This window comes from Ranitomeya imitator, chromosome 3 (assembly GCF_032444005.1).
Source record: "Ranitomeya imitator isolate aRanImi1 chromosome 3, aRanImi1.pri, whole genome shotgun sequence".
In the NCBI taxonomy this organism is placed as follows: Eukaryota; Metazoa; Chordata; class Amphibia; order Anura; family Dendrobatidae; genus Ranitomeya; species Ranitomeya imitator.
In genome coordinates, this window is record NC_091284.1 from 127,481,637 (window position 1) to 127,494,219 (window position 12,583).

Genomic DNA, 12,583 nt, shown 5'->3' on the forward strand with positions numbered 1-12,583 from the left:
CATAATTGTTCTCTTGTGTCTACAAGACTGGGGAGTTCCACCACTCCTCTTGGGCTATCTGCACAAAAGCTGTTCTACCCTGTATGCACACATGGATTTTTCCTCTCTGAACCCTGTTCACACAGGTTATATACAGATGATCAGGTTTTTAAATACATCAGATAGGGATTGCATACATTAGTTAGGACTGCTCTGATAAGGGTATACCGTGAAGATTGGTAGAGCAGCTTAGTATACATTTTTTGCAAAAAACGTATCAACCAAATACCCTGTTTTTTACATCTTTTACTAGCACTTGCGGATTACTGCAACATTTTTTCAAACTGAGTGTTTTTGGTTTTACTATTCTCTTTTGTGTCTTCAGGTTTCTTGGTGGTGTGTAAACATGATCATACAGACTTGTTCACTGTGCAAGTAGCCCATGTGTTCCTGTTTCCATAGAAGCTTAAATAAGTTGTCTACTACTTGGACAATCCCTTCTCATACTTCATGCTTGGCACTGATAAAATTAAAAAGGTTATACTCACCTCTCATGCTGGCGCCATTCCCGTAGTGTCAGCACTCACTCTGCCAGGGGCTTCAGTGCTATTGTTGTGACATGTGGTGCCTGGCGCCCAATCAGCGCTATCGTCACTGTCCCCGCCTTCTGTTGAATTGAACATGAAGAGGAAATCAGAGATCAGCTGCAGCCCGGATTTCCTCTTCATGTTCAATTCGACAAAAGGTGGGGACAGGGACATCTGTGCTCATTGGGCACAGGGCTCAAGTGTCATAACAACCTCATGGGAGTTTATAACCCATTTTTAAATTAAAGGATGGGCCAAAGAAGCTTACATTCCAGCTGGATCCCAGGACTTGTTAATAGGACACTCAACCACTCTTATGTTTAACTAGATGGTGGCCCGATTCTAACGCATCGGGTATTCTAGAATATGCATGTCCACGTAGTATATTGCATAGCCCACGTATTATATTGCCCAGCCACGTAGTATATTGCCCAGTCACGTAGTATATTGCCCAGCCACGTAGTATATTGCCCAGTCATGTGGTATATTGCCCAGTCACGTAGTATATTGCACAGACCATGTAGTATATTGCACAGCCCACGTAGTATATTGCCCAGCCACGTAGTATATTGCCCAGTCACGTAGTATATTGCCCAGCCACGGAGTATATTGCCCAGCCACGGAGTATATTGCACAGACCATGTAGTATATTGCACAGCCCACGTAGTATATTGCCCAGCCACGTAGTATATTGCCCAGTCACGTAGTATATTGCCCAGCCACGTAGTATATTGCACAGCCCACGTAGTATATTGCCCAGCCACGTAGTATATTGCCCAACCACGTAGTATATTGCCCAGCCACATAGTATATTGCCCAGTCACATAGTATATTGCCCAGCCACGTAGTATATTGCCCAGTCACGTAGTAGATTGCCCAGGCAGGTAGTAGATTGCCCAGTCACATAGTATATTGCCCAGTCACATAGTATATTGCCCAGTCACATAGTATATTGCCCAGTGACGTAGTATACAGCACAGAGCCACGTAGTATACAGCACAGAGCCACGTAGTATATTGCCCAGCCACGTAGTATATTGCACAGGTTAAAAAAATGAAAAATAAACATATACTCACCTTCCGAGGGCCCCTTGTAGTTCAGTCACATGACCGTGACATCATGGTAGGTCCTTCTCGCGCAGGCGCGCAGGACCTGTGATGACGTCGCGGTCACATGACCGTGATGTCATGGCAGGTCCTTCTCGCACAGGCGCGCAGGACCTGTGATGACGCCGCGGTCATCATTAGTACAGGCGAAGTCATGAGGGGAGGGACTAATCGGACTGTGGCCGTCGCTGATTGGTAGCGGCAGCCATGACAGGCAGCTGGCAAGACCAATCAGCGACTTGGATTCCATGACAGACAGAGGCCGCGACCAATGAATATCTGTGACAGAAGGACAGACAGACAGACGGAAGTGACCCTTAGACAATTATATAGTAGATCAGGGGTGTCACACTGCATTCCTCGAGGGCTGCAAACAGGTCATGTTTTCAGGATTTCCTTGTACTGCACAGATGATAATTTAATCACCTACACAAATAATGAGTTGGTGATTAAATTATCACCTGTGCAGTACAAGGAAATCCTGAAAACATGACCTGTTTGCATCCCTCGAGGAATGCAGTTTGACACCCCTGTAGTAGATAAAACCTGTTTATTGTTCCTACAGCAGCACCCTGATAATGTTATCAGCTCCCAGAGTCAGTGCATTGCTGCTGGGGTATTTGAAATCAGGTGCTGCAGGTTGGTACCATTCACAACCTCTTCAATTGACAATGTTGTATCAATGAGTTAATTGATAATGGATTTCAGCTAATTATACCATGTATAAGTAATAAAGGTTGCTGTGGCCACAAGTTTCTATAGACACTTGGCATGGATTTGATTTATACAGCCAGGATCATCTGCAATACCCTTGTCATGTTGTTGCTTCTTAGCAGCTGACCATAAAACTCTACAATACATGCTGCAGTTGCTGCAGAACCTCTCTTTTTCTAAAAATGTTAATTTATCAGTGGTTGTTGATTCATCAAAAAGGACTTGTTCCAAAAGAGAGCCGAAAGACACTGTTAAGCTACATTCACATGGCCGTATTTTGGTCAGTATTTCATATCAGTATTTGCAAGCCAAAACCAGGACTGGATCAAAAATGCAGAAGTGGTGACGTGTTTCTAATATACTTTTCCTCTGTTCCACTTCTGATTTTGGCTTTTAAATACTGATGTGAAATACTGACCAAACACTGCTGTGTGAACGTGGCCTAAAAGAGATGATCAGTACCTATATAAGACCATTCTACATATTCATCAGGATAAGGAGGCTGTGACCTGTCCTGATGATTAGTAGTGATAGGGGAGGCTGTGACCTCTCCTGATGATTAGTAGTGATAGGGGAGGCTGTGACCTCTCCTGATGATTAGTAGTGATAGGGGAGGCTGTGACCTCTCCTGATGATTAGTAGTGATAGAGGAGGCTGTAACCTATCCTGATGATTAGTAGTGATAGAGGAGGCTGTGACCTATCCTGATGATTAGTAGTGATAGAGGAGGCTGTAACCTATCCTGATGATTAGTAGTGATAGAGGAGGCTGTGACCTATCCTGATGATTAGTAGTGATAGAGGAGGCTGTAACCTATCCTGATGATTAGTAGTGATAGGGGAGGCTGTGACCTGTCCTGATGATTAGTAGTGATAGAGGAGGCTGTGACCTCTCCTGATGATTAGTAGTGATAGGGGAGGCTGTGACCTCTCCTGATGATTAGTAGTGGTAGAGGAGGCTGTGACCTATCCTGATGATTAGTAGTGATAGAGGAGGCTGTGACCTGTCCTGATGATTAGTAGTGATAGAGGAGGCTGTAACCTATCCTGATGATTAGTAGTGATAGGTGAGGCTGTGACCTATCCTGATGATTAGTAGTGATAGGGGAGGCTGTGACCTATCCTGATGATTAGTAGTGATAGGTGAGGCTGTGACCTATCCTGATGATTAGTAGTGATAGAGGAGGCTGTGACCTATCCTGATGATTAGTAGTGATAGGTGAGGCTGTGACCTATCCTGATGATAAGTAGTGATAGGGGAGGCTGTGACCTATCCTGATGATTAGTAGTGATAGGGGAGGCTGTGACCTATCCTGATGATTAGTAGTGATAGAGGAGGCTGTGACCTATCCTGATGATAAGTAGTGATAGGGGAGGCTGTGACCTATCCTGATGATAAGTAGTGATAGGGGAGGCTGTGACCTATCCTGATGATAAGTAGTGATAGGGGAGGCTGTGACCTATCCTGATGATAAGTAGTGATAGAGGAGGCTGTGACCTATCCTGATGATAAGTAGTGATAGGGGAGGCTGTGACCTATCCTGATGATAAGTAGTGATAGGGGAGGCTGTGACCTATCCTGATGATTAGTAGTGATAGAGGAGGCTGTAACCTATCCTGATGATTAGTAGTGATAGGGGAGGCTGTGACCTATCCTGATGATAAGTAGTGATAGAGGAGGCTGTGACCTATCCTGATGATAAGTAGTGATAGAGGAGGCTGTGACCTATCCTGATGATAAGTAGTGATAGGGGAGGCTGTGACCTATCCTGATGATAAGTAGTGATAGGGGAGGCTGTGACCTATCCTGATGATTAGTAGTGATAGAGGAGGCTGTAACCTATCCTGATGATTAGTAGTGATAGGGGAGGCTGTGACCTATCCTGATGATTAGTAGTGATAGAGGAGGCTGTAACCTATCCTGATGATTAGTAGTGATAGGGGAGGCTATGACCTATCCTGATGATTAGTAGTGATAGGGGAGGCTGTGACCTATCCTGATGATTAGTAGTGATAGGGGAGGCTGTGACCTATCCTGATGATTAGTAGTGATAGGGGAGGCTGTGACCTCTCCTGATGATTAGTAGTGATAGGGGAGGCTGTGACCTCTCCTGATGATTAGTAGTGATAGAGGAGGCTGTAACCTATCCTGATGATTAGTAGTGATAGAGGAGGCTGTGACCTATCCTGATGATTAGTAGTGATAGAGGAGGCTGTGACCTATCCTGATGATTAGTAGTGATAGAGGAGGCTGTAACCTATCCTGATGATTAGTAGTGATAGAGGAGGCTGTGACCTATCCTGATGATTAGTAGTGATAGAGGAGGCTGTGACCTATCCTGATGATTAGTAGTGATAGAGGAGGCTGTAACCTATCCTGATGATTAGTAGTGATAGAGGAGGCTGTGACCTATCCTGATGATTAGTAGTGATAGAGGAGGCTGTGACCTATCCTGATGATTAGTAGTGATAGAGGAGGCTGTAACCTATCCTGATGATTAGTAGTGATAGAGGAGGCTGTGACCTATCCTGATGATTAGTAGTGATAGAGGAGGCTGTGACCTATCCTGATGATTAGTAGTGATAGAGGAGGCTGTAACCTATCCTGATGATTAGTAGTGATAGGGGAGGCTGTGACCTGTCCTGATGATTAGTAGTGATAGAGGAGGCTGTGACCTCTCCTGATGATTAGTAGTGATAGAGGAGGCTGTGACCTGTCCTGATGATTAGTAGTGATAGAGGAGGCTGTAACCTATCCTGATGATTAGTAGTGATAGAGGAGGCTGTAACCTATCCTGATGATTAGTAGTGATAGAGGAGGCTGTGACCTATCCTGATGATAAGTAGTGATAGGGGAGGCTGTGACCTATCCTGATGATTAGTAGTGATAGAGGAGGCTGTGACCTATCCTGATGATAAGTAGTGATAGGGGAGGCTGTGACCTATCCTGATGATAAGTAGTGATAGGGGAGGCTGTGACCTATCCTGATGATTAGTAGTGATAGAGGAGGCTGTAACCTATCCTGATGATTAGTAGTGATAGGGGAGGCTGTGACCTATCCTGATGATTAGTAGTGATAGGGGAGGCTGTGACCTATCCTGATGATTAGTAGTGATAGAGGAGGCTGTGACCTATCCTGATGATTAGTAGTGATAGGTGAGGCTGTGACCTATCCTGATGATTAGTAGTGATAGAGGAGGCTGTAACCTATCCTGATGATTAGTAGTGATAGAGGAGGCTGTGACCTATCCTGATGATTAGTAGTGATAGAGGAGGCTGTGACCTATCCTGATGATTAGTAGTGATAGGGGAGGCTGTGACCTATCCTGATGATTAGTAGTGATAGAGGAGGCTGTGACCTATCCTGATGATTAGTAGTGATAGAGGAGGCTGTAACCTATCCTGATGATTAGTAGTGATAGAGGAGGCTGTGACCTATCCTGATGATTAGTAGTGATAGGGGAGGCTGTGACCTATCCTGATGATTAGTAGTGATAGAGGAGGCTGTGACCTATCCTGATGATTAGTAGTGATAGGTGAGGCTGTGACCTATCCTGATGATTAGTAGTGATAGAGGAGGCTGTAACCTATCCTGATGATTAGTAGTGATAGAGGAGGCTGTGACCTATCCTGATGATTAGTAGTGATAGAGGAGGCTGTGACCTATCCTGATGATTAGTAGTGATAGGGGAGGCTGTGACCTATCCTGATGATTAGTAGTGATAGAGGAGGCTGTGACCTATCCTGATGATTAGTAGTGATAGAGGAGGCTGTGACCTATCCTGATGATTAGTAGTGATAGAGGAGGCTGTGACCTATCCTGATGATTAGTAGTGATAGGGGAGGCTGTGACCTATCCTGATGATTAGTAGTGATAGAGGAGGCTGTGACCTATCCTGATGATTAGTAGTGATAGAGGAGGCTGTAACCTATCCTGATGATTAGTAGTGATAGAGGAGGCTGTGACCTATCCTGATGATTAGTAGTGATAGGGGAGGCTGTGACCTATCCTGATGATTAGTAGTGATAGAGGAGGCTGTGACCTATCCTGATGATTAGTAGTGATAGGGGAGGCTGTGACCTATCCTGATGATTAGTAGTGATAGAGGAGGCTGTGACCTATCCTGATGATTAGTAGTGATAGGTGAGGCTGTGACCTATCCTGATGATTAGTAGTGATAGAGGAGGCTGTAACCTATCCTGATGATTAGTAGTGATAGAGGAGGCTGTGACCTATCCTGATGATTAGTAGTGATAGAGGAGGCTGTGACCTCTCCTGATGATTAGTAGTGATAGAGGAGGCTGTGACCTCTCCTGATGATTAGTAGTGATAGGGGAGGCTGTGACCTCTCCTGATGATTATTAGTGATAGAGGAGGCTGTGACCTATCCTGATGATTAGTAGTGATAGAGGAGGCTGTGACCTATCCTGATGATTATTAGTGATAGAGGAGGCTGTGACCTATCCTGATGATTAGTAGTGATAGGGGAGGCTGTGACCTATCCTGATGATTAGTAGTGATAGGGGAGGCTGTGACCTATCCTGATGATTAGTAGTGATAGGGGAGGCTGTAACCTATCCTGATGATTAGTAGTGATAGAGGAGGCTGTGACCTATCCTGATGATTAGTAGTGATAGGGGAGGCTGTGACCTATTCCGATGATTAGTAGTGATAGAGGAGGCTGTGACCTATCCTGATGATTAGTAGTGATAGGGGAGGCTGTGACCTATCCTGATGATTAGTAGTGATAGGGGAGGCTGTGACCTATCCTGATGATTAGTAGTGATAGGGGAGGCTGTGACCTATCCTGATGATTAGTAGTGATAGGGGAGGCTGTGACCTATCCTGATGATTAGTAGTGATAGGGGAGGCTGTGACCTATCCTGATGATTAGTAGTGATAGAGGAGGCTGTGACCTATCCTGATGATTAGTAGTGATAGGGGAGGCTGTGACCTATCCTGATGATTTGTAGTGATAGGGGAGGCTGTGACCTATCCTGATGATTAGTAGTGATAGGGGAGGCTGTGACCTCTCCTGATGATTAGTAGTGGTAGAGGAGGCTGTGACCTATCCTGATGATTAGTAGTGATAGGGGAGGCTGTGACCTATCCTGATGATTAGTAGTGATAGAGGAGGCTGTGACCTATCCTGATGATTAGTAGTGATAGGGGAGGCTGTGACCTATCCTGATGATTAGTAGTGATAGGGGAGGCTGTGACCTATCCTGATGATTAGTAGTGATAGAGGAGGCTGTGACCTATCCTGATGATTAGTAGTGATAGGGGAGGCTGTGACCTATCCTGATGATTAGTAGTGATAGGGGAGGCTGTGACCTATCCTGATGATTAGTAGTGATAGAGGAGGCTGTGACCTATCCTGATGATTAGTAGTGATAGGGGAGGCTGTGACCTATCCTGATGATTAGTAGTGATAGAGGAGGCTGTGACCTATCCTGATGATTAGTAGTGATAGAGGAGGCTGTGACCTATCCTGATGATTAGTAGTGATAGAGGAGGCTGTGACCTATCCTGATGATTAGTAGTGATAGGGGAGGCTGTGACCTATCCTGATGATTAGTAGTGATAGGGGAGGCTGTGACCTATCCTGATGATTAGTAGTGATAGGGGAGGCTGTGACCTATCCTGATGATTAGTAGTGATAGGGGAGGCTGTGACCTCTCCTGATGATTAGTAGTGATAGGGGAGGCTGTGACCTATCCTGATGATTAGTAGTGATAGAGGAGGCTGTGACCTATCCTGATGATTAGTAGTGATAGGGGAGGCTGTGACCTCTCCTGATGATTAGTAGTGATAGGGGAGGCTGTGACCTATCCTGATGATTAGTAGTGATAGAGGAGGCTGTGACCTATCCTGATGATTAGTAGTGATAGGGGAGGCTGTGACCTATCCTGATGATTAGTAGTGATAGGGGAGGCTGTGACCTCTCCTGATGATTAGTAGTGATAGGGGAGGCTGTGACCTATCCTGATGATTAGTAGTGATAGAGGAGGCTGTGACCTATCCTGATGATTAGTAGTGATAGAGGAGGCTGTGACCTATCCTGATGATTAGTAGTGATAGAGGAGGCTGTGACCTATCCTGATGATTAGTAGTGATAGGGGAGGCTGTGACCTCTCCTGATGATTAGTAGTGATAGGGGAGGCTGTGACCTATCCTGATGATTAGTAGTGATAGAGGAGGCTGTGACCTATCCTGATGATTAGTAGTGATAGGGGAGGCTGTGACCTATCCTGATGATTAGTAGTGATAGAGGAGGCTGTGACCTATCCTGATGATTAGTAGTGATAGAGGAGGCTGTGACCTATCCTGATGATTAGTAGTGATAGAGGAGGCTGTGACCTCTCCTGATGATTAGTAGTGATAGAGGAGGCTGTGACCTATCCTGATGATTAGTAGTGATAGAGGAGGCTGTGACCTCTCCTGATGATTAGTAGTGGTAGAGGAGGCTGTGACCTATCCTGATGATTAGTAGTGATAGAGGAGGCTGTGACCTATCCTGATGATTAGTAGTGATAGAGGAGGCTGTGACCTCTCCTGATGATTAGTAGTGATAGGGGAGGCTGTGACCTATCCTGATGATTAGTAGTGATAGAGGAGGCTGTGACCTATCCTGATGATTAGTAGTGATAGAGGAGGCTGTGACCTCTCCTGATGATTAGTAGTGGTAGAGGAGGCTGTGACCTATCCTGATGATTAGTAGTGATAGAGGAGGCTGTGACCTATCCTGATGATTAGTAGTGATAGAGGAGGCTGTGACCTATCCTGATGATTAGTAGTGATAGGGGAGGCTGTGACCTATCCTGATGATTAGTAGTGGTAGAGGAGGCTGTGACCTATCCTGATGATTAGTAGTGGTAGAGGAGGCTGTGACCTATCCTGATGATTAGTAGTGGTAGAGGAGGCTGTGACCTAGGTGCTGGGTGCCAGCACTGAATTGAATCTTTTGATCAGGGTGAAGGAAACCCTTGCTACAACTCTGCAGGATGGTTGCACCCGCTGCAATGCTCCCCAGGATGCAGCACAAAACTGTATTGCACATAGTAAGCTGTAAAGTTGTGATGCATTTTAGAAAAGGGTAACTGACTATTTTGCTTTCTAGGAGGTGATGTAGATTTCTTGCTTTGCTGCTGTTCTTGCTTTTTCATGTTGCCTTATACCTGCATTTTTATATGCATACATGTATACTTATAGTAATGCATTCAACATACTTTACAAAATATGTGTGTTGACCCCACATTATAATACTATACATTCACTAATAAAGCAATTTATAGATTTTTTTTTCTTTTCCTTTTTTTTGCAGCAAAGAACCGACTTTACCTGAACCCAGTAGTGAAATGCAGATCTCTGCAGCATCTCTGAGTACAGGCTGAAAGTTCTGTGTTTTCTATATGTCCGTTACATCCATAACCTCGTTAGTACCGGCGAAGTCATGAGAAAATACTTTAAATGTATTTCTATATTAACAGAATCCTTAGAATCAGTGTCAGGATGAATAACACTAACATGCCCAGAATACGCTCTCTGGCAGCCCTGCATAAGGGCTAGAAACCTCCACACAAACCAACACATAATCTGCCAGTTCAATGCAGACTAAATAGGCCTCATTATACATAATCCTGCCAGGATTTTATAATAATCTCCCCCTGTAGCTCTGGCCAGAGAAGAAATAACAGAAGATGTCCTTACCATTTGCTGCAGTGTCAGACTCCTCTCTCTTCTATCAGCCTTCCAGTTCCTATCCCAGAGTACGTCACAGTGCCAAGTGTGATATTCTACCCCCTGTGCCCTGATTCCTCTTCCCTGGGCATGATCTACACCTTACAGAGGGGCATTCTAGCAAAACACCAAAGTGAGTTAGTGCTAGTCCCATTCTCTGCATCCATGGAAGACTCTGCCTTGCATATGCATACCTCTACTTGGACTGATTAGCTGGGGGCTGGGAGGGATGGTAGCTCCTTAGATTGCTGAGTCTATTGCTTGGCTCTGGGTCACTGACAGCTGATTTTTTCCGCCCGGTTCTATGTTTCATTCTCTCCTTATTTCCATCTCTCTCCTGTATTTTTTTCCTACCTTTCATGAAATATCTCAGATTAGGCAGCGCACTGCCTTATGGAAATTATCCAGGATGAAGATGATGTAAAAGCATGACACTAGTATTATAATTCTGCACTTCATTGGCTTTACTACCAGATTATCTATTTATTTACGGACATTATCATCACTGTCCCCATTGGGACTCACAATGTAAATTCCCTATCAGTATGTCTTTGCAGTGTGGGAGGAAACCTCTTAGGCTATGTGCACACGATGCGGATTTGCTGCGGATCCGCAGCGGATTTTTCCGTGCAGAAACGCTGCAGATCCGCACTGTGATGTACAGTACAATGTTATTCTATGGGGGAAAGAAAGCTGTGCAGATGGTGCGGAAAAAGCAGTGCGGAATTGCTGCGGATTTCAAAGAAGTGCATGTCACTTCTTTTGTGCGGATCTGCAGCGTTTCTGCACCCCTCCACGTTAAAATTCCGCAGAGGCAAAAACCGCACAAAATCCGCAGCAATTCCGCATAAAAACCGCACAAAATCCGCATAAAAACCGCGGCAAATCCGTGGCTGCGGATTCTGCCAGCAGATGTGGATTTTGTGCAGAAAATTCTGCACCTCGTGTGCACATAGCCTAAGGTCTTTGGGGGAGAAATATATAATGTAATGCAACTGCTAATAGCTTTGCATCAAGTAGGTCTTTTATGATCCTAAATGGGCAAAATTGCAATATGTTTGTAAAAAAATAGTCAACTTTGCAATTTTCCTCTTATTAAAGGGAACCTGTCAGTCGACAGATTTTGGCTGCACAATAACAGCTATATTTTTTGCAGAAGGTCATACCACTCAACGTTTCAAATCAGTTAGAAGGCTATATATTGGGACACATACACTATAAAAGTGACTGTACTAAAGCCTATTAATATTCTCAGCTACTACAATAACCACTTTCACAGCCTCCATAGAATGTGATGCCCCCACACACAGAATTATAACTCCACAGTGAATTCCGCCACATAATGTGAACCCCACAGTACCCCCACACTTACATTATGATGCCCACACAGTACCCCAACACAGTGATGCTGCCATAGTGTCCCCAAACAAAATGATATCCCCACATTGCCGCAACACAGTATAATGCCACTATAGTAGACCCTTACACAATATGATGTCCACGACAGAACCCCCATACACATTAAACAGCTTCTACAATGACCCCCTCACAGTATGATGCCTCTACAGTGACTTGCCCACAGTATGATTTCCTACATAATATGCATTCCCTCATATTCTCCCACAGAGTGGGATGGCCTTTATAGTTCCACCTTTCATCCACAGTATAATAGACGGATGGCTTCTACTCCACATTATAATGACCCCCACTGATATCCTTTAGTGTAGTAGCTCCACATTCCTAAAACAGTATGATGCCTTCAAAGTTTCCCCACACAGTATGATTCTCCTGAAGAAGGTTGGTGCGCTGAAGAAGACGCTGAGTCCTGTTGAAGCGCAGTGTAAGCGTGAAACGATCATCGTCTGTATTTGCTCCACTGTTATTGTCTGCCTGCTGTTGGTATGATGATGCCACAAGAAAGGATTTTGTTGCACGGGACGCTATGTGCCAATTCGCTTTCTTTTCTATGGACATACTGAGTCAAGAAAAGGGTTAAGTGTGTTTTTGTATGTGTAATATGTTAATAGTTTGTGTGCATGGCCGGACTGGCCATCGGGCAGTTCTGGCAAATGCCAGAAGGGCCGGTGGCAGTCGTGGGCCGCTCGCCAGTGCTGACTCCCCCCTGACTCACCCCCCCCCGCCGCCGACGACTCGCCCCCCGCCAGCGCCGCCGCATTCAACTATACTGGCGTCTATGACTCTTGAAGTAAAAGTAAGTACAAAACCTACTCCATCATACAGCCCACTCCACTCTCCCTCATGTTTAGAAGAGGTTTTGCAGGGCAATCAGAACTCAGTTCCAGCCTACAGCAGATGCCGACACATTCCGCTTCACTCCTACAAGCTGTAGCACACCGTTGGGTTTCGAGCCTCAGAGGGCGGAAAATAGAACGCTGAAGATATTGTTTCCGAGAGACCCATTATCTGGGCTAAATTCAATGGGCACCAAATCTGCT

At 45.0% G+C, this 12,583-nt stretch overlaps 1 protein-coding gene across 2 annotated transcripts in view; it reads right to left on the reverse strand.

Annotated features, from left to right (window-relative positions):
- The window catches only part of LOC138672955 (septin-5-like), a 160,582-nt gene extending 150,248 nt beyond the window's left edge, over positions 1–10,334 (reverse strand). For both annotated transcript variants that reach the window (XM_069761412.1, XM_069761410.1), the window contains exon 1: positions 10,098–10,334. In XM_069761412.1, coding sequence (XP_069617513.1) covers positions 10,098–10,100 — 3 coding nt within the window. In that variant the 5' untranslated portion in view covers positions 10,101–10,334. The remainder of the gene's footprint in view (positions 1–10,097) is intronic.
- Positions 10,335–12,583: the final 2,249 nt, after the last annotated feature.